Source organism: Macrotis lagotis, chromosome 1, assembly GCF_037893015.1.
Source record: "Macrotis lagotis isolate mMagLag1 chromosome 1, bilby.v1.9.chrom.fasta, whole genome shotgun sequence".
In the NCBI taxonomy this organism is placed as follows: domain Eukaryota; kingdom Metazoa; phylum Chordata; class Mammalia; order Peramelemorphia; family Peramelidae; genus Macrotis; species Macrotis lagotis.
Window position 1 is genome coordinate 928,921,283 of NC_133658.1, and position 23,597 is coordinate 928,944,879.

The 23,597-nt window shown below is 39.5% G+C and overlaps 1 protein-coding gene across 1 annotated transcript; it reads right to left on the minus strand.

Annotated features, from left to right (window-relative positions):
- Window positions 1–4: 4 nt before the first annotated feature.
- Window positions 5–23,056, minus strand: LOC141510993 (uncharacterized). Its single transcript, XM_074220352.1, is given in 7 exon segments — window positions 5–54; window positions 149–222; window positions 2,718–2,749; window positions 2,751–4,899; window positions 15,174–15,269; window positions 16,319–16,445; window positions 22,844–23,056. Coding segments are annotated over 6 exon segments (2,466 nt in total). The 5' UTR covers window positions 22,877–23,056; the 3' UTR covers window positions 5–54; window positions 149–193.
- Window positions 23,057–23,597: the final 541 nt, after the last annotated feature.

A 23,597-nucleotide genomic window follows, 5' to 3' on the forward strand; every position in this document is an offset into this window, starting at 1 on the left:
TTACCTAGCTGTGTGGCCTTGGGCAAGCCACTTAATCCCATTGCCTTGCAAAAACTGAAAAATAAGAAAAAGATTGTTTCAGAAAAAGAGTTGGTAGGATCCCTCCTTTGCTTGCTATTCCAAATAATTTATTTGATATTGGAATTACCTGATTTTTAAAAAATTTTTGACAGCATTCAGGTGTAAATCTTTCTCATCCTGTTGCCTTTTTCTTAGGAAGCTCTGAAAAATAAGCAGAGTTTCTTACAAACTATCCTCAGATAAGATCAATAGTGTGATCTATGGAGAGGGGAACAAATTTCATGGGAGTAGGGGGCTGAGGGGCTGAAGAAGGGTGCTCTTGGGGGGATGGCAATTAGGGGTCAGGAGGCTGGATGTTATTCATTATAAATCATTTAGAGTTGTCTTGGCAAACATTGCTGAGAAAAAGTATCAATCACAGTGGATTATTTTACAATTATGCTGTTACTTTTCAAATAGTATATTTGACTTTGCCTCTGCTCATTCATATAAGTATGGAATTTGCTGAGTTCAACTCTTCATTTTTTGTTGCAGAATAGCATTCTATCATAATGACATAATTTGTCCAACCAATCTGCAAGTGATGGGAAAGACAATGAATCCTAAAATCATAAGGACCTAAGGAACACAGGGTTAAAATAACAAGAGAAACAGAGATTAGACAACAAGTTTTATTCTCTCAGATTTACCATAAAAACGTATAGGTGGAGACAATCCAAGATGATCACAATAGTAAAGAAATTGGTCTTTTAAGCAAAAACAAAGGATAGAAAAAATAGTTAACATCTCTAGTGACTTGACCATGGAAACTGTGCAATCCATTTACCAAAAGCAATCTACAAAGATCATCAATTAGTACTTGACCTCTGACTGCCTCTTCCCAGGAGGACAGTTTCTTTGCATCCTGTTCATTCACCTCCTGTGTTTGTAATTAACTTAGACTGTGTATTTTTATAGTCTTATTATTACTAAGAAGCAAGGGGATCCATATAAAGCCTCGCCATTACCATGATATAGTTTTGAGAATCTTATACTTTACATTATCCCCCATTGTGATCACAGCTGACATGCCAGCTTTGGATCAACTAAAGAGCTGTAGAACAAATGAGTGGCATATTGGGGGGGGGGGGGAGTTAACATGTCTTAGAGCTCTAGGTCACTAGAAGAACAGGGAGGCAACAAATATGAAGAATGGACAATGTATTTACAGAATCAAAGGGAATGTTACAGAGATCAACTATCGGTAAGATCTTAGTCTGGTGACGATCCTGATGTGCTATGGCTTTATATGGGAACTACTCTGGTACAGTAAAAGAGATCAAATGACTATATGTTTCTATGACCATCCATGAGGAGTTAACGAGCACTTGCATTTCATACCTTTATGACTGTGAGGAAACAACTGTTGATGAGAAACTGAAGGAACATGCTGCTCTGAGTCAGAAGTGGTGAGGATTTGAGGCAATCACTGCATGGACGAGAACAACATTGTATGCTCATTCATGCCAGTGTGGAGTCCCAGGAGAAAGGAAACAACTATGGTTGAAATGAACAAGCTTGCTGTTCCAGAGAAAAATGCTAAATATTGATATTTTTAAATTTTTCTATGAAAGTATAATATTTTTCTGTTCTCAATTTCATTAAAAAAACAACAAAAAACAAGGTTGACAATCATGCTGTGGCCTTACATATGAGAACAAGAAAAAGGATAAAAGGGATCAGGAGAGAAATTAACTAAGCATATGGACATGACCAGTAATGAAGTAATACGAATATTTGATATATGTGCATCTAGGTATGTTTGTCTATGCATAGATCTGAATAATTCTGAATATAAAAAAGTAGAATACAATATAGAAAATTACTAGACAAAAACAGAACTATTTCTTAACTTGGCATATGAAATTTATATAAAACAAATGTGATAATGGATCATAGTTGGTCAATAGAGAAAAAAGCTTCATGATGCAAGTATAAGTCTGGTAAATCATTCTGAGCTTCACGAGTTGAGGCTGAAATGCGAATTCTGGTTTTCCCTGGTGGGCAGGCTTGTTGGTGAGAATCCAGTTGTTTATGAAACTCTAACTTATATCTACTTAGACATGGAAACTAATAGTAATTTCAACTGATTGATCCTGCCCATTTGACTTTGAGGACTCTTCTCTTTCCCTAGGCTTATACACAATAAATCAAGTACCTTTCATTCAGTTGGGAGATTTTATATTTTAGTACATGTTTTCCCATGTATGTCTGGTTGGTTTCTTCCAATCAAGAGACCAGATATGAAATGAGGGAGATGGCTTCAGAACTGTGCTTGTGAGTGAAAGAATCACAAGATCAAAGATTTATGACCGTGGACACTCTTTGCACAAAGATGACATTCAAATGGTTTCTCTCTAGTTTTGATTTTCTGATGACTAACCAGATGACACTTGTAGTCAAAAGTATTTCTACACTGATTACATTCGTATGGTTTCTCTCCAGTGTGGATTCTCTAATCCTTATTAAGATGGTACCTATATCTGAAAGTCTTTCCACATTGATTACCTTCACAAGGTTTCTCCCTAGTGTATATTCTTTGATGTGTATTAAGAGTGTATCTCTCACTGAAAATCTTATCACACCAATTACATTCATGTTTTCTCCCCAGTGTGGATTCTCTGTCTATAGAGTGGAGCGCACACTGAATGTCTTACCATACTGATTACATTCATAAGGTTTCTCTCCAGTGGATTCTCTGATGATTAATAAGAGGGTAGCTCCGTCTGAAAGTCTTTCCACACTGATTACCTTCATATGGTTTCTCCCCAGTGTGGATTCTTTGATGTTTAATAAGAGGGTAGTGCTGTCTGAAAGTCTTTCCACACTGATTACATTCATATGGTTTTTCCCCAGTGTGGATTCTTTGATGTTTAATAAGAGTAGATTTGTCACTGAAAGTCTTATCACACCAATTACATTCATAAGGTTTCTCTCCAGTGTGGATTCTCTGATGTATTGCTAGACTGGAGCTCCGTCTGAAGGTCTCTCCACACTGATTACATTCATAAGGTTTCTCGCCGGTATGGATTCTCTGATGTGTAGTAAGAGTGGACCTCTGTCTGAAAGTGTTTCCACATTGGCTACATTCATACGGTCTCTCCCCAGTGTGGATTCTTTGATGGTTAATAAGTTTGGATCTCTCTCTGAAAGTCTTATCACACTGATTACATTCATAAGGTTTTTCTCCTGTGTGGATTCTTTGATGTTTAATAAGAGTAGATGTCTCACTGAAAATCATATCACACCAATTACATGCATAAGGCTTCTCTCCAGTGTGAATTCTTTGATGTTTAATAAGAGAGGATCTGTCACTGAAAGCCTTATCACACTGATTACATTCATAAGGTTTCTCACCAGTGTGGATTCTCTGATGCCTTACTAGACTGGAGCTCTGTCTGAAAGTCTTACCACACTGATTACATTCATATGGTTTCTCCCCAGTGTGGATTCTCTGATGTATGGCAAGATTGGAGTTACGAGTGAATGTCTCTCCACACTGATTACATTCATAAGGTTCCTCTCCAGTGTGGATTCTCTGATGTGTAAGAAAATCAGACCTCCATCTGTAAGTCTTTCCACATTGACTACACTCATACGGTTTCTCCCCAGTGTGGATTCTTTCATGTGCAATAAGAGTGGATCTGTCACTGAAAGTCTTACCACACTGATTACATTCATAAGGTTCCTCTCCAGTGTGGATTCTCTGATGTCTTGCTAGATGGGAGCTCCGTCTGAAAGTCTTACCACACTGATTACATTCAAAAGGTTTCTCCCCAGTGTGGATTCTCTGATGTACAGCAAGATTGGAGTTACGAGTGAATGTCTCTCCACACTGATTACATTCATAAGGTTTCTCTCCGGTGTGGGTTCTCCGATGATTAATAAGATGGTAGCTCTGTCTAAAAGTCTTTCCACATTGATTACATTCATATGGTTTCTCCCCAGTATGGATTCTCTGATGGTTAATAAGTCTGGATCTCTGTCTAAAAGTCTTACCACACTGATTACATTCATAAGGTTTCTCTCCTGTATGGATTCTCTGATGTCTTGATAGACTGGACTTCTGCGAAAGAGTCTTACCACACTGATTGCACACATAACGTTTCTCCCCAGTGCGGTTTCTCTGATGTATGAGAGAAGACTTTTCACTGAGAGATTTATCATATTCAACGTACTCATGGGGCTTCTCTCTAGCAAGAATTCCCTGGTGGGAGGTAAGTGATGACTGTCTCTTGAAGGCATTTTCAGATTGTATACACTTGGATAGCTTTTTTCCAGTATGAAATTTCTGATCATACATGAAGGATGACTGTTGCTTAAAAGCTTTACCACATTCATTAGAACTACAATGTTTCTTTCCATTTTCAATGTTCTGGAGGACAGTGAGCTCTGAATTACAGCTCAAACCCATCTCGCCTTCATTACAGATATTAGGCATTTTTTCAATATGGCTGTTCTGAAGTCCAATGATTTCTGAATTCAAGCTGAAGGCCATCGCACACTGATAAGTTTGCACTTCGGGACATTTGTCACAAGATCGAACAGCCTCTAACTGTCCAGTTAAGCATTCACTATATTTACTGTCTTGAGAAGAGTCATTTACTGACATCATTTTCTTACAGTGAATTAGGACTGAATGTTGTGTGACACTCATCCTATTTGTAGCAAAGTCCAAGTGACTCATCTGCTTTTTCTCTATCTTCATTTCAGAATCACAGATTTCCCTCAGATGGAGGTCACAGTGAGCATCCTTCACCCATCTTTGACCTCGTGATGCTTCCTCAGACATGCTCAGTTTGGAAGTAGTCTGCCTCATTTCATTCATGGTCTTTCCATCTGAAGGAAAGAAAAAACACTGATCAGAAAACAGGCACAAAAACAGAATTATGAGTTCACATTTCCAGGTGGATTTCATTTACAAGGAGTTTCACATACAACTAAATTCTAAAACAAACCTGCAACATTTTCATTCCTCTCAAATTGGGCTGAATCTGAATGACAGGTTCCTGACCAACCTCTCTCACAAGAGGTAAAACTCAGTGGCTGGTCAACTTCTGTCCATATTACTCAATAACATTTCTCCATTACCCTGTTTTTTTAAATAGGAGAATTCTTTGGTTATTGCATGGCCTTTCAATTTGGAAACATGTGTATACTGCCCATTGTGGAAGCAACAGTTGAAACAAGTGGCCAGTGGAAGTGGTCCATTTTGCAGCTCTGTAATATCATTTAAGAGGTATTGTGGTACTAGGAGGAGTTAAAGAAGAGTAAGAAAAATGAACTGTCAAAAGTAACTTGACAAGTTTACAATCCAAGTTTGCTGGGATGCTTTTGACCTTTACTTTTGTCACTTTTTATACTTTTTAACCTTGTTATCAATGATTATTACCATTTGATTCTAGGAAGTGATTAGGAGGCTGCCATTGCCAAGTCCTAGGAGCAAGAATACATCTCTGATGCCCAGTCTCCTAGTGAATACTTTCCTGCTTTAGGATTATAAACACTTCTATGTCTCTGTCCTTCAGGGCTATGTTAGCACAGTTTGGGTGATTTTTAGAGGTTATGATAATGGTTCTCTGCATAGTTTGTAGCTGCCAAAATTTTGATATGACTGCCTTTGAGTAGATAAGTCTTTGATATTTATCTGACAATCTGATAATGCAAAAAGCACCTAAGTTTTCAAAGTACAATTTAAGTTTTTATTGCAATTGTGTCCAGTGTTCTTCCCAATCCTACAAGCGATTAAAACTGGTAGAATCTCAACCTTGGGCAGCAATGCTTCAAGTCCAGGTGTCAACTACTTTGTGGGATACTATAAGGGAGCAAGAAATCTGACAGAGGGTCTATAAACCCCTAATCCTCTCCCCCCAGTATCCTAGAGGCTGCTTCTCTCCACAAAAAATTTAGGCAATGTCATCTCAGCTGGCCCTATGTGAAGGCAATCCTTTGACTTCTTCCTGATTCCCAATGCCATTCACCACAGCAGCCTTTAAGCATCTCTTCATTCCTTCCCAGCATTTCTACGACTTAATTCATTCCCTCATGCTCTTGGCATAGAATTGGACATATTTCATTATAACAACTGCACACTTACCAGCTCCTTTTACCTCCTCCCCATCTCACTTAAATCACATTCCTTTCGTACAATAGCAGATTCTCCTGATTTATGTTTTTTATATAATTCTTTCAAGTTGTTTTTCCCTCTCAGTACAGGATTTGCCTTTTCTTTCTCTGAGTCACCAGAACTGAGCACTAAGCCTGAAGCATAGTTGGCATGTTTGACTCTTCTGCTTTGTTATGAAAGAAGAACAAAATGACATCACTATGGCAGGGACAATTTACTGCATGTACAAGTATGATTTTTCTATTACACTTTTTTTGGGGGGGAGGCAAGGCAATGGGGTTAAGTAGCTTGCTCAAGGCCACACAGCTAGGTAATTATTTAAGTGTCTGAAGCCAGATTTGAACTCAGGTCCTCCTGAGTGCTCTAACCACTGCGACACCTTGCTGACCCCCCCCCAGTCTAGTTGATTGGACCGATATGAGCTCAGAATGCTCCAGTACAGGTAGGCACAAATAGATTGTGTGAACACCTGAGAAGCATTCTCTAAACTCCCTTATCTCAGTCTATGACCTCTTCCATTTTGCTGTACTCATAGGGTACAGCACCTTCTCTGATGAGAGCATGCTATAGTGGGCAGTCCTGTGCCTGTATCTCCTATGCTGCACAATCAATTCTAATACTCTTAAGAGATACCATAAGGACTTCAGGTCAAGATGGCAGAGAGAAGACAGACACAGTTCTAAAATCTCCCGACCTTTCCCCATCTATGACATGAAACAAACCTCTTCACAGAAATGTGATCCAGAAAGAAAAGCCAGGACAAAGAACATCTACCTTAGGATTTGTCTTCTGCAGCCCTGGGTGAGTCAGGATACAGAGGGTAGATCAGCCTCGGATCAGCCTGATTAGTGGTGGGGTTGGAGCCCGGGGAGCCAGACCTGCTTGATCAGCAACAGGAGCTGGGGTGGGGGGGGCTCCAGTCTACTAGGGAGCAGAGACAATAGTGTTGGTGCTGACCCTCTGGAGTTTGCTGACAGGGCTAAGGGGAGAGTTCTGGACACCATCCCAGGGCTCCTCTGGTCTGACCAACTCTGAGTCCAGCTGAGGCCTCTTCCCAGAACAATAGAAATTACAGACTACTTCTGCCCCAGGCACAGGTGTGTGAAAAGAACCAATCCAGCTGACAATAGGGAGAGGGATGACTTCACCCCAGTGTAAAGCCCCCCACTGATTGAAGACAAAAGGATTTAACAGCTTCAATTGCTCACTCCAGAGTAGACTTCAATCAATGTCACAGACACTCCAGAGAAAACAACCAGTACCTGCTACTGGCTATCTGGAGAACTTGCACTCAGTGAGTAAAGCCTCTAGGGATCCCAACACTAAACCTCTGTGAACTAGCCCCTCCCCAACTCAAGGTCTTAGCAAAATGAAGAATGGTCAGGGGAAAAGTGGATCCACAGAAAAAGTCCCTAACTCAGAGATACCTAGAATCTCTGAGGAGAATATGATCTGCTCTCCAGTACAGAAAGACTTCCTCGAAGAAATCAGGAAGGAGTTTAAAAATCAATTGGAAAACTTGGGAGGGACAACACCTTGCAACAAGAAAACAAATCATTGAAAAATACAATTGGACAAATGCTAAATGAGAATAATTCTCTCAGATCCACAACTGGGCAAATACAAAATGAGAATAAATCTCTCAGGTCCTCAATTGGACAAATATAAAATGAGAATAAATCTCTCAGATCATCAATTGGGCAAATGCACAAAGAAAATAATTCTCTCAGAATCTCAACTGGTCAAATGGAAAGCTCTTTCAAAAGTAGAATTGACCAACTGGAAAAGCAGTTGCAAAAGGTAAATGAAGAAAACTCCTCCCTAAAAAAAAGAATGCAGTCTGTGGAAACTAATGACTTCATGAGAAAGCAAGAGCCTATTAAATGAAATCAAAAAATAGAAAAAACATAAAAAAAAGTAAAATACCTCATCAGCAAAATCACTGACCTCAAGAATAGAGTTGAGGAGAGGCAATCTGAGAATTATGACTTCCTGAAAACATTGAAGAGAAAAATAGCCTGGACTTAATATTACAGGATCTAGTGATGGAAATTGCCCTGATATCATGGAATCAGAGGGCAAAGTAGTTATTGAAAGAAGACATCAAGGGTAGCTAGGTGGCACAGTGGATAGAACACTGACCCTGGAGTTAGGAGTGCCTGAATTCAAATCCTGCCTCAGACACTTAATAAGTACCTAGCTGGGTGGCCTTGGGAAAGCCACTTAACCCCACTGCCTTACAAAAACCTTTAAAAAAAAAAGAAAGAAAGAAAAAGATCCTAAAATGAAAACATCAAAGAATATTGTGGCCAAATTCCAGAACTATCAGATAAAAGAGAAAAATCCTAGGAGCAGCCAGAAAGAAACAATTTAAATATCAAGGAGCCACAGTAAGTATTACACAGGACCTGGCTGCATCAACATTAAGGGACCCAAGGCCCTGGAATGAGATATTCAGAAGAGCAAGGGAGCTTGGAATGCAGCCGAGAATTCACTATCCCATAAAGCTGAGCCTTCTTTTACAGGGGAAAAGATGGACATTTAACGAAATGGAAGAATTCCAAAAATTCCTTATGAAAAGACCAGAGCTAAATAGAAAATATGGACATCAAACAGGAGGTTTAGGAGACACATGAAAAGGTTAAAAAAAAAGGGGAGGGGGTAAAGAAAAAAAAGACTACTATCCAATAAGTTGAAACTGGCTATATCCCAGCATGGGGAAAAGATTCTCACAGCTCCTGAGAATTGTAACTCTAAAAGAGAAAATATACCTCGCCAGAAGTGATGGACACTCATGACTTATCCATGAGACTGCTATCCAATGGGATGAAACTGGCTTTAACTCCACTTGGGAGAAAGACTCTAATAACTCTCAAGTATTGTAACTCTATTAGAGAGTATATACTTAGCTAGAAGTGATGGATACTCAGAATTTTCTATGACTCAGAATGATTTAAAAACACTTCCTCCTAAAAAAGGAGGACAGGAAGAAGAAAGGAGGATGGAGGGGATTGAATAGGGTAAATCTCATTACACTAAGATTCAAAATACCTATGGTAACAGAGGGGAAGAAGGGAGGAGATGAGAAAGGCCTGAATCTTCTCATAAGACTTGGCTTAAAGTTAACTTACACACACATACTCAGTTAACTTAAAAAACATCTGACCTTTCAAGTATTAAAAGGGGAAAAGGAGAGGGAGGACAGAGAAAGGGAGGGGGAGAAAAAAGGGGAACTAAAAAAAGGAAGGGAAGGGGAAAGAAAGAGGAGGGGGTGGCTATAGGAGGGCAAACACACAGAAGGGGGTGGTATTCAGAAACAAAATACTGGGAAATATGGACAATGGGGGGAAAGGGGAAAAATACAAACATAGCATGGAGGGCAATAAAAAATTAGTAATTATAACTTTGAATGTGAATGGGATGAACTCTCTCTTAAAATGTAAACGAATACCAGAGTAGATTAAAAACTAGAATCCTACAATATGCTGCTTACAAGAAACTCATTGGAAGCAGAGAGTTACATATAGACTAACAGTACAAGGTTGGAACAAAATATATTTTGCTTCAGCTGAAGTGAAAAAAGCAGAGGTAGCAATCCTTATCTCAGACAAAACAGCAGCAAAAATTGATAGCATTAAAGAGATAAGGAAGTAAACTATATCCTCCTAAAAGGTACCATAGACAATAAAGTTATTTCAATACTAAATAGATATGCACCCAATGGGACAGCATCCAAATTCTTAGAGGAGAAGCTGAAAGAACCACAGGAAGACACAGACAGCAAAACTCTACTAGTGGGAGACCTCAACCTCCTGCTCTTTGATCTAGATAAATCAAATCATAAAATAAACAAGAAAGAAGTTAAGGAGGTAAATAGATTATTAGAAAAACTAGATATGATAGACTTATGGAGGAAACTGAATGGGGATAGAAAGGAATACTCTTTTTTCTCTGTAGTACATGGCATTTATACAAAAATTGACCATGTACTAGGGCATAAAAACCTAAGGATCAACTGCAGAAAGACAGAAATAGTGAATACATCTTTGTCAGATCACAATGCAATAAAAGTCATATACAATATTGGGCCAGGAAGATATAGGCCCAGAACCAATTGTTAACTGAATAACCTCATTTTAAAGAATGAGTGGATCAAAAAACAAATTACAGAAAGAATCATTTTATCCTAGATAATGACAATAATGAAACAACATACCAAAACCTATGGGATTCACTCAAAGCAGCTCTCAAGAGCTTTAAATGCTTACATGAATAAATTGGAGAAAGAAGAAATCAACGAACTAAATATGCAACTAGAATATTAGAGAAAGAACAAATTAAAAATCCCCAATACCAAATTAGAAATTCTAAAAAATTAAGGAGAAATTAATAAAATTGAAAGCAAAAAACTATTGAATTAATAAATAAAAACAAAAGTTAGTTATATGAAAAAACCCAATAAAATTGATAAAGCTCTGGTTAATTTGATTAAAAAAAGAAAGAAGAAAACCAAATTGCTGGCATCATAAATGAAAAAGGTGAATTCACCACCAATGAGGAGGAAATTAAATTAATAATTCAAAATTATTTTGCCCAACTCTATGCCAATAAATTTTGACAATCTAAGTAAAATGGATGAATATTTATAAAAATCTAAATTTCCCAGGTTAAATGAAGAGATTAAATACTTAAAAAAACCTGATTTCAGAAAAAGAAATTCAACAAGCCATCATTGAATTCCCTAAGAAAAAATTTCCAGGACCTGATGGATTCACAAGTGAATTCTACCAAATATTTAAGGAACAATTGGTTCCAATTCATTACAAACTATTTGAAAAAACTGGGGAAGATACAACTCTCTCATTCTTTCTATGAAATCAATATGGTGCTGATACCTAAACCAGGAAGAGTTTAAGCAGAGAAAGAATATTATAGACCTATCTCCTTGATGAATATAGATGCAAAAAAAACCTTTTTTCTTTTTTCTTTTTTTTTAGTTTTTGCAAGGCAAATGGGGTTAAGTGGCTTGCCCAAGGCCACACAGCTAGGTAATTATTAAGTGTCTGAGACCGGATTTGAACCCAGGCACTCCTGACTCCAAGGCCAGTAATCTATCCACTGCGCCACCTAGCCACCCCACAGATGCAAAAATCTTAAATAAAATCTTAGTAAAACGATTTCAACAAATTATCACTGGGATAATACATTATGATCCAGTAGGACTTATCCCAGGAATGCAGGGTAGGTTCAATATTAGGAAAACTGTTAGTTTAATCAATTATATCAACAACAAAAAGGGGGCAACTAGGTGGCACAGTGGATAGAGCACTGGTCCTGGAGTCAGGAGTACCTGGGTTCAAATTCAAATTCATCAGCAATTAGAGAAGAAAAAGAAATGGAAGGAATTAGAATTGGGAAGGAAGAGACAAAACTCTCACTTTGCAGATGACATGATGGTACACCTAGAGAATCCCAAGAAATCATTCAAAAACCTACTGGAAACAATCAGCAATTTTAGCAAAGTTGCAGGTTATAAAATAAACCCTCATAAATCCTCAACTTTTCTATATATGACTAGCAAGATAGAGCAGGAACAGCTAGAAAGAGAAATCCCATTCAAAGAAACTTCAGACAATATAAAATACCTGGAGTCTATTTGCCAAGAAAGACTCAGAAATTTTTTGAAAACAATTATAAAACACTTCTCACACAAATTAAATCAGATTTAAATAACTGGGCAAATATCAACTGCTCATGGATAGGTCGAGCTAATATAATAAAAATGACAATTCTACCAAAACTAAACTACCTGTTTAGTGATCTACCAACCAAAATTCCAAAAAATTACTTTAATGAGTTAGAAAAAGTTGTAAGTAAATTCATATGGAGAAATAAAAAGTCAAGAATTTCCAAGGATTTAATGAAAAAAAATTGCAAAAGAAGGGTGTTTAGCCCTACCTGATCTAAAATTATATTATAAAGCATCAATCATCAAAACTGTTTGGTATTAGCTAAGAAATAGTGGTGGACCAGTGGAATAGACTAGGGGCAATAGCAGGAAACAATTGTAGTAATCTGCTGTTTGATAAACCCAAAGAGTCCAGCTATTGGGATAAAAACTTGTTAATAAAAACTGCTGGGAAAATTGGAAGTTAATATGGAAGAAACTTAGATTAGACCAACACCTCACACCTTTTACCAATATAAGAGCCAAATGGATACAGGATTTGGACATTAAAAAAAATAATACTATAAGCAAATTAGAAGATCAAGGACTAGTTTACCTTTCAAATCTATGGAAAGGGGAGCAGTTTATGACTAAGGAAGAGATGGAGAACATCACCAAAAACAAACTAAATGATTTTTGATTACATTAAATTAAAAAGCTTCTGCACATATAAAACCACTGTAACTGGGGCAGCTAGGTGGTGTAGTGGATAAAGCACAGGCCCTGGAGTCAGGAGTACCTGGGTTCAAATCTGGTCTCAGACCTTAATAATTACCTAGCTGTGTGGCCTTGGGCAGGCCACTTAACCCTTGCAAAAACAAACAAACAAACAAAACACTACAAAGTAACCAAGATCAAAAGAAATGTAGTAAATTGGGAAACAATCATTACAACTATGATTGTGACAAAGGACTCATTTCTAAAATATACAGAGAACTGAGTCATATTTTTAAATTAAAAGCCCATTCCCCAGTTGACAAATGTCAAAGGATATGCAAAGGCAATTTACAGATCAGGAGATCAAAGCAACCCATAACCATATGAAAAACTGCTCTAAACCATTAATTAGAGAAATGCAAATTAAAGCTTCTATGAGGTACCACCTCGCACCTCTCAGACTGACCAATATGACCAGAAAGGTTAATGATCATTGTTGGAAGGGTTGTGGGAAATCTGGGACACTATTACATTGTTGGTGGAGTTGTGAACACATTCAACCTTTCCGGAGAGAAATATAGAATTATACCCAAAGGTGTAAATGAGCATACCCTTTGATCCAGCAATACCACTACTGGGTCTATAAGCTGAAGAGATGATGAAAAAGAATAAAAACATTACTAGTACAAAAATATTGATAGCAGCCCTGCTTGTGGTGGCAAAGGATTAGAAATCAAGTAAATGTCCTTCAATTGGGGAATGGCTTAGCAAACTGTGGTAAATGTATGTCATGGAACACTATTGTTCTATTAGAAACCAGGAGGAACTGGGAATTCATGGAAGCCTAGGGGATTTTGCATGAACTGATGCTGAGTTAGATGAGTAGAACCAGAAAAACACTGTAAACCCTAACAGCAACATAGGGGTGATGATCAACCTTGATGGACTCGCTCATTCCATCAGTGCAACAATCAGGGACAATTTGGGGCTGTCTGCAAAGGAGAACACCATCTGTATCCAGAGAAAGAACTGTGGAGTTTGAACAAAGTTCAAGGACTATTCCCTTTAATTTAGAAAAAGAAACATATCTTATTGTCTGATCTTGTTATCTCTTATACTTTTTGTTTCTTCCTTAAGGATATGATTTCTCTCTCATCACACTCAATTTGGATCAATGTACAACATGGAAACAATGTAAAGACTGACAAATTGCTTTCGGTGGGGGGTGGGAGGAGAAAAGTAAGATTGGGGGAAAAATTGTAAAACTCAAAATAAATAAAATCTTTAATTAAAAAAAAGGGATATCCTGAGTGTCTTTGTATTGCTGTTTCTGACCCCATGGTGAGCATTTGCCCTGTTTGACTTTTCCAACAAATAGTCTTTTTGGCAAACTTATATTTGTCCTTAGAACAACATTGCCAGCCCATTATAGTTTTACTCACTGTAATAATGTTGGAATGCTCAAGAAATGACCTCAGTATCTAGTATCTACTCCTGCCAGCCAATCTTAAGAATTATCCTAAGTCAATTTATATGAAAGCAATTCATTTTCCTGGTGTCACCCTGGTAGATGGACCAGGTTTGACAGGCTTACATCAATAAGTCAATATAATAGCTCTGTAGAGCTTCAATTTTCTAGTCAGTCCAGTACCTATGATTTTCTACACTTTCTTTAGGAGTCTCACATTTTAGCACTGCGACTGTCAACCTCATTGTCAATGTGTACCTCCCTGGAAAGGACACTGCCAAAGGAAAAGAACTCGTTCAAAGTACTCAAAACTTCTCCATTTGCTAAAATCAGCAGTTCCATATATGGGTCATGTTTTACTGGGTGTTGGAGCACCTGGGTTTTCATGGTGTTAATAGTGACTTCTCATAATGAGAATCAGCAGCAGAGAACTGATCCATACTTTGTTGCACCTCAGCTTCAGAGAATGCATTGAGAGGACCATCGTCTGCAAACAGAAGACATTGCATCAACACTCCCTCCACTTTGAGCTTGGCTTGTAGCCATTTCAAGTTGAAGAATTTACCATCAATGTGATAGCTGACATTGATGCCCTCTCCATCACTTTATAAATGCTTGTTGAGTTGAAGAGAGTCTACAAACCAGGTTGTACTAGACAAGGTGAATCTGTTCTGGATACCTGAAGGAGAGTTCCATGACCCAAAGTTCCAAACAATGGATCTGACAGGATCACAGCCTTATCCCTGAAAGGAAGTCACTGGCAATGCCTTCCAGTCCCTTCACTTCTTAGATGGTGAAACTGAGTTTCAGAACCTCAATGACTTGCCCAGGATTCCATTGCCAAAAATGTCTGGACAAAATTAGCAATCAGATCTTCCTACACCCAAGTCTACCATTCCCTTCGCTGTGACATGTAGCTGCCTCTTCTGATATCCCTCAAGAACTTGCTTCCGGGGCAGCTACATAGCACAGTGGATAGAGCACCAGCCCTGGAGTCAGGAGTACCTGAGTTCAAATCTGGCCTCACTCCCTTAATAATTATCTAGCTGTGTGGCCTTGGGCAAGCCACTTAACCCCAATGCTTTACAAAAACCTTAAAAAAAAAAAAAAGAATTTGCTTCCATTTAACACACCTGGACAGGAGATTCTGGGATTTTCTTGCTCCAGCAGGCAAGGTCCTTCACCTTTCTCCAAATGGAAGATCCAATCATCTCTTGGAAATGGAATACCTGGGAGTAGGAAATAAAAGGCAAGAGGAGGGAGAGACACATGCAATGTGGATCTCTTCAGGGTAAGATGACATGGGGGAAGGGTCACCAGATAGTTTCCAGGATACCTCCAGGATCATTTTCATAGTCTTTGTATTTGGGAACTTTGGTGGGAGATGGGAAAGAAATCATTTACAAGCAGAAAAATCAGTTTTCTACACTTCTTTCATTGAAGGATTGACTCATTTCATAGATTCCATCATCTACACATTAAGAAGCAGCTGGTCATACAGAAAAAAAAAGTGTTGGGCCTGGATTTAGTCATCTCTAATTTCAAATCCAGTCTCAGTTACTATCTTAGGATCTGAGGCAAGTTACACAAACTGTTTTTCCTTATTTTCTTCCAATCTAAAATAGGGATGATTATATCAGTTGACACTCTCCTTTTGAGGATCAAATTAGAAAATGGTTATAATGAAAGCATTTAGCCCATTGTTTGCCACACTTAGGTCAATATAAATGCTTGCCTCATTCATTTCTTTTTCTAACATTTATTCTAGAATTGGGGGGAAGTATGAAAGAGGACAATGACACACTAGCTCAACCAGCCTTCTGAGAATCAGAATAGGAGAAAGAACCTACAATTTTAGACTTCTTTTAACCTCCAAAGACAAGACTACTTTGCAAAGGAAGGCTTTTTTCAGCACTGCCCATCTCAAAGGAAAAACTGCCTGCGCGGTTTTCAGAGATTTAGCAGACAAACTTCATGTTCAGAGAGATGGTAGATTATATACAACCTCTAAGATTACTTCCAAGTCTGAGATTCTCCAACACTGCTGTGATCTTTGACCTCAGGATCCCTAGAATCAGCAAGAGACAATCACAGGCCCAGAAAGTCCATGTATCCTGTTCCACAGGGCAAAGACCCTTTACAGGAAAAACAAGGCAGCATGAGGACTACCACTTTGGTCTTTCTAAGAAATGATAAATGCTTCACATCCTGCACATGAGGGAGAGAATGAAGGCAGTTCCTTTGATGTTACATTCAGTTCCCTGGGAACTGCCCTTACCTAGGGAGTGCAGGTTCTGGGCAGTCTCCATCATGACCTCCTTGTACAGCTCTTTCTGAGGATAGTCCAAGAGGCCCCACTCATCCGGAGTGAAGTCCACAACCACATCGCTGAAAGTCACCAGCTCCTAATCCATGAATAAAACCAAGATTTAGAGATGAAAGAGACTTCAGAATTCACATAGTTCAATGTTCATCAATTTACAGGAGGAAACTGAAACACAAGGATTACCCCAAATTTCCTATCCTCATGAGTATAAGAGTCAACACAGTATCACAGTCAGGAAAAATTCAATGCAATACTAGGAGAGCTTTTGATATGTGCACTTGGAATAAAGTTGATAAATGTGTTACTATAAATAATTTCCTAAGGAATTCAAAAAGTTACATCTTCTATCACAAATGTAGGAGGATCACTATAGGAGGAGAGGTGAGGTAAAATAACTTCTTTATTGAACAAAAGTGAGATATTATAAAGCAAAGCTCATGAAGATTTGGTGAGTTGTCAGAAGGAACTATGTGTTTAGGATGGAAGAGTGTGAATTTTCCTGTGATTATTAATGAGAGTAAAGATTAAAAAAGCTTGCTCTTTTTCTGAGTGCTGGAAATGAAGTCCTCTTCAGATGAAAATAAGAGAAATCTTAAGAGATTTTAATCACAACCTGAACCAACCTCTATGGTAGGAGACTATTTTCAGTCAAAGAAAAAAAAGCTCTTTATTGTCATGCCAAGGCTTGAGGTAGCCTTGGGTTTCAAGTATCATAAAGAAAACATCTCAAGGAGTGGCTAGGTGTCGGGGTGGATAAAGCACTGGTCCTGGAGTCAGGAGTACCTGGGTTCAAATCCCGGCTCAGACACTTAATAATTACCTAGTTGTGTGGCCTTGGGCAAGCCGCTTAACCCTGTTTGCCTTGCAAAAAAACAAAACATCTCAAGCCTTGCTTTATGATTGCTTTCATTTGCAAGTATCATGTATGTCAAATCATTACTAGAAGTTTTTACAACTATTCCTGGTCAAAGGTTGATGTTTCACAGCTATTGTGAGGAATGGAATGTGTGGTCCTTAAGATCTGTCATTCATTCTCAAAGAATCTCATGATATCAGGGAAGTGCAGCCATGACACGAATTGAATTTTAGTGAGGGGAGGGCTGTACTAAGTCACCAGCCTCACTTGCTCTTCTAGAGTCAATTGAGTCCAGTGGCCAGATATGAATCAGGATGACTGGAGATGGCCCTGCATTGGAGACAAGGAGGGTTAAGTGACTGGCCGAAAGTCACACAGCAAATAAGTAGCAAGGATCTGAGGTTGGATGGGAACTCTTGTCCTCCTGACTTCATGGTCAGTGCTCTTATTGTATCCTTTTTAATTTAAAGGTTACTTGTCCTGCACTCTGGGTACTTAAACTCAAAAGACATGTTCTCTCCCTCTGGCAAAATACCATTAGAAAAGAATGGTTCTCTTTGATATCAAAAAAAATAGAATGGTCTCCATTTAAATTGAAGGTTCTGTCTGATGGTATGTATATTCCATTCCCCTCTCCTTCTTGCTACTCAAGTTTTCTGATCTTCTCCTTCAGCTTGAGTGATCAGTACCAGAATGACCTCCACCTCCATGTAAGGATAAACCCCAGAGCACAAAACTTCATGACTAATCTATATAATCTGTCATTTTATTTTTAAATAACATACATTTAAAATTTGGAATAAATATATTTTTATGATTTTATTTATAAGGTTAATATTACTTGTGCTGTTGACTGGATCTAGACACATGATTGGAAAGAAAACACTTTTCTTCCTGACAAACACCACAACCAGGGCCGATAGAGTCTGACATAGTGGTCTTTTCTGAAGGTTGAGGTCATTGTTTTCTAACTTGTCAAATAAATTGCTCTAGTTTGAACTGTTGTTTTCTTTGAAACTGAAGTTTCTCTGGGAGGGTATCTTTGGTTTTGCAAATTCTCACTGGTTGGTGAGAATTGTTTTGGTTTTAAATGGTCAGGTGGGTGCTGAGGAGTTGCCTCTAGACCTAAATGTTATCTATGGGTAGAGCTCTGGCATTTTTCTGTTTGGTGAAGTGCAAAGGGATTTGATTGGCAACCCTGATGTAATCCAAAATTTTGTTCAGAAGGAAAAAGAAAGAGGACCACCTAAAGGAATAAATATTAAAGGGGATAGATAGGTAGCATAGTGGATAGACTTGGAGTCAGGAGGACCTGATTTCAAATCCAGTCTCAGACACACAGTAATTACAAAGTTGTGTGACTTTTAGCAAGTCACTTAAAAGTCACTTAACCCCACTGCCTTGTAAAAACTAAAAAAAAAAAAAAATATATTAAAGCTATATGATAACCCTTTTAATTAGATGATATATAGGCTGATTTTCTGTGCCTTACTAAACATGTTTATTGCATTAACTTGAATGATTTTTAAGTTAAAAAATACATAATTGTGATCATGCTTTTTTTTTTTTGAGTGTCCTAAATAATATAATATTGAGAACTACTGGTAGCAGCTTGATAGTCAAATGGAGAGAGCACTGGCCCCGAAGTGAGGAGGACTTGAGTTCGAATATAGCCTTACACACAGCTGTGTTACTTTGGGTAAGTCACTTAACCCCATTGTCTTGCAACACCCCCCCCCCCACCAAAAAAAAAAAGAATTACTGGTAAATTTAACAGGACACATTCTCTTATAAACTAAAATTTGGAAAATTAAAATTGTGTTGATCACCAACATCGTATCTAGCCCTAACATTATGATCTTATTGAGTTTTCACATATCAATTTTAACTGTCTTGATCTTACAGGAGTTAAAAACAGTCTAGTTTCTCAGGGTGACCAGAGGAAAAGTATAGTATAGACCACTGCATGACTCCTAGAGGCTTTTGTAGTTATTGCAAATGAGGGGAATGAGAGCCCTGAAACTCTTTGAAAAGAGAATCATTCTGGGTTTCAAACAAATTAGGGATTTAATAAAGGAATTTGACCTAAGATTATTTAGCTAGTATGAAAATTATTCATTTGAGTAATTTGACCATGATATATTTTGTTCAGAAACTTTTTTTTTTTTAGGTTTCTGCAAGGCAAATGGGATTAAGTGGCTTGCCCAAGGCCACACAGCTAGGTAATTATTATGTGTCTGACACTGGATTTGAATCTGGGTACTCCTGACTCCAGGGCCAGTGCTTTATCCACTGCACCACCTAGCCACCCCCGACCATGATATATTTTGGATGGGGAAATGTTTTTGAAAATTCCTTAAATTGTTCCTTCTGTATTGATTACATATCTTACATTGCTCAAAAGTTTATAGGTCCCTCACCCATTTAAGTTTTCAAGTTCTTGAGATGAGGTCAATAACCCTCCCTGACAAAGATTTTCCCTAGCATAGGGCAAACCCTTTTAGAAAACAATGGATCCCTGAGCTGGCCTGAATCACATCTTTGAATTATTGCTGCTCATCCACAATGTCCTTAAATTACCTCATCCCTGAACTGGGTGTTTGGGGTTACTCTGAGTGTTATAAAAGGGAAATGTAATGGAAAATCCAACCCTGTTGCATGAATACTTGTGTTGTAGAATTTTAGCAAAATTCTTGCAAAAATGGGGGTACAATTGTGTCATTTTAATTGCTAGGCTTGTTTCATCTATAAATATATAAATACACTTATATACATATACATTAAGATGAAACATCTATGTGGGATTATTTAATATTAAAAATAAAAATGTGTTTAAGTCCCCTTCTGTGAAAAGTTTCCATCTGTAAGTTAATTCATTGTAATATTAATCTGATATTGATGATAACTGTTGAACCCAATTTTGAGCAATGAAATCAGGGATAGAGAACCTTGTATATTTTCATTTATGTTGTTTTGATTTAAATAAGTTCCCATTCCATGGCAAAAGCAAAAGTGGTGTTGAATTTGGAAATCATCATAGGTATAAGATTAAATTCCTGAAGAATACAATTTTGCCTGAGAATGATGAAAATCTGATTGTTCTTAAAGCTGTTTTGTTTGAAATAGTAATATTTTTCATAATTTATTAAAACTATTGAAGACATTTTGTATTTATGCTGATTTTTAAATGTGACTAATAACTAAATATTCTACTATAAAAAGCATCTTTTTGAATAACGCCTGTTTCAAGAGGATTGTTGATTTCATTTTAATCCCAGATTTGTTTCATTTTTGTTCAACGACAGAATTAAGTTGTGAGATTCTTCTCTAATAGAATATTATTGTTGCCACTGAAAGATTACAGTTATTGTGTGGCATATTCTGATCCTTTGGACTATAAAGTATAGGACTCATTCTCTGTCTAATTATAGGAAATTGCTTTCAGAGACCTCATGAGAGTGAAAATTCATCTTTTGAGTCTCAAATCTGAGCAAAAAGGAAATTTTGGCTGGACTAATGACTATGAGACCCTAGGAGCTTCATGGATATTTGTGGGTGATAGGCTCCTTGAGAAAGGTTGGTGAAGTAATTGTTCAACATGTTCTGAGATTGGGACTTTCCTAAATTCCTAACTCATGTCTCAAATATGATATTTGGAATTGTCTTACTTGAGATTTGAAATCTGACTCAAGGCATATTATCTATGGAGCCTAACCTGGAAAATATCTGTTATATAAATATTTTATTAGTTTTCCAATTATATATGATAGTAGTTTCTACAAGTCATTGTTTTATGTTTTGAATTTTACAATTTCCCCTCGTCCTTGGTTTGCCTTCCCCCTCCTCCCAAGATAAGGCAATCTGATAATCTTCACCTTGTTTCCATGATATTCACTGATCAAAACTGAATGTGATAAGAGAATCACATATATCCTTGAGGAAGGAATAAAATATTGGAGATAACAAAATTATGTAGTACATCAAACAACTAATTTAAAAATTGAAGATAATAATCTTTGGTCTTTGTTTAATCCCTACAGGTCTTTCTCTGGATTCAGATGGTATTGCCTATCATAAATTCCCTAAAATTGTGCCTAATTGTTGCACTGTTGGAGTGAGGAAGTCTATTAATGTTGATCATCACCCTCATGTTGCTGATAGGGTTGGGTTAGGATTAAATCTTCTTCTGGTTTTACTCTTGCACTCCTAACTCCTAATTCTGAGGTATTTCCTCTCTTTTCCAATGTTCCTGACATTCCTGTACCAACAACTTTTCCATCAGTCATTTCCTCAGGGTTTATGGTAAAAAAAAAAGGGGGCATGTGGTGTAGAGGACAGAGATTCAGTTTTCATCCTAGGTTTTGAGAAATGTGACCTAGGTCGTTAGCAGAGTGGTGCAGCAGAAATGTGCTGGGCCCATAACCCAATAGTCAGTAGATTGAAACCATCCTCTGCTGAACATGGCTAAACTTTGGGGGTGGCTAGGTGGTGCAGTGGATAAAGCACTGGCCCTGGAGTCAGGAGTACCTGGGTTCAAATGCCTTCTCAGAGACTAAAAAATTACCTAGCTGTGTGGTCTTGGGCAACCCACTTAACCCCATTTGCCTTGCAAAAAGATAAAAAAAAAAGAAACATGCCCTAGGAAATTGCTGAAAAATTGCAATCAATTGGTTCAATAAGTTGTTATTAAGTTTGCTGGCTAACCTGCTCTATCATTTTTAATCAAAATGCAAAAAATGTCAAAGCATATAATAAATATATGATAAATACCTCGAGTTTTTAAAATTATTCCTCTTGGAAGATCTGTTTTTCTTAAGGAGGAATGGAATGCGTTCTCTTTAGACTCTGAAAGAAGGCTTGTCCTGGCCTCCTTAATCCAGAAAAGAACTGTATCCTTGATAATTTGAAAGGAAGATCTAGTCTTGCCCTCCTAATCCAGAAAAGAATTCTGTTCTACGTCGGAGTTGGAAAACACAACTCCTCCCTCTGCCCTCCTACTAAACTCTTTTTTTTAGTTTGTTTTTTGCAAAGCGATGGGTTAAGAGGCTTGCCTGGCTAGGCAATTATTAAGTAGACCTGATTTGAGCTCAGGTCCTCCTGACTGTGTGGTAGATGCTCTGTGCAATGTGCCACCTGGATGCCCCCATGGTATTTAAAGTCCAAAAAATGTTATTTCCTTCTGACAAAATAACAATATGGAAAGAAGGCTCTCCGGGATTTCAATGAATGGCATAGTCTCCTGCCAAGTCGACCCCTTTCTCTCCTCTTGTTAGGGCGTCATCACCAGAAAGGCCTGGCCCAGAGAGCGAACCTGTGGGTCTCCAGCAGTCTGCTTATGCTCCTTCTTACTGTAGCGCTACGGTACGTGCTCCATACCGTTCTGCAGGTTCTCACCCCAGTCTCCCGAGGCTTCGGCTGCGGGACTCGGTGGAAATGAGGCAGAACTTAGACCAAGGAGGGGCAGGAGCCCGCCGGGCCGGGCACGGGGCATCGGCTGCCAAGGTGCCAGCGCGGAGGGCGGTGCTGCTGCTCCTCTCACTGCGGGGGCACTGCCAGCATCGCGGGCACTCCCGGGGCCAGCCTGGGCCAGAGGGCACTCACCCGGGCCGGAGGGCACTCACCTGGGCTGGGGGTCTGCGGCTGCGCGGGGCCATTCCCTCGGGGGAGGAGGGTCCCGGAGGAGGGGTTCTCTCGGGTCTCCCTTCCGGGGCGGGAGGCGGCGGGGAGCCGGAGGGAGAAGGTTCTGGAAGGCAGAGGGGAGGGGGAGGGGCCCTGGGGGGCGGCTCAGCCGGGCCCCCGGGGGGAGACCTGACTCGGGGGAGCAGATGGGGGCCCCCCCGAGGGCGGCTGGGGGAGGCCGGGGGCTCTGGGGGCGTCTGGGCCCCCGCGGGGAGAGGACCGGGGGTACGGGGGGGGCGCCCGGAGGAGGAGGAAGCGAGGCTGCGCGCGGCCCGGTCTGCACTACCTGGGGCTGCAGGCGCGGGCCGGGCCGGAAGTCGGCTCCACCTGGGCTCCGAGCGGGGCGGGCCGCTCTCCGCGCCCGGGGGGAGCCGCGTGGCCTCCGCTCCCGGGGCCCCCGGGGCCGCCCAGCTCTGCAGGGAGGAAGCGGGAAAGGAAGGGACCGGAGCTCCGCTCCCAGCTCTCCCGCTTCCGGGCTGCTCCTCGGGGGCGCGGCCTCCCGGAACGTGACGCTCCGTTCCGCCAATCGTCCCGCCCCTTCTCCCAAGCCCCGCCCCCTCGGGACCTGTCGCTCCGTTCCGCCAATCGTCCCGCCCCTTCTCCCAAGCCCCGCCCTCTCAGGACCTGACGCTCCGTTCCGCCAATCGTCCCGCCCCTCCTCCCTAAGCCCCGCCCTCCACGTTGTACGGCGTCTGC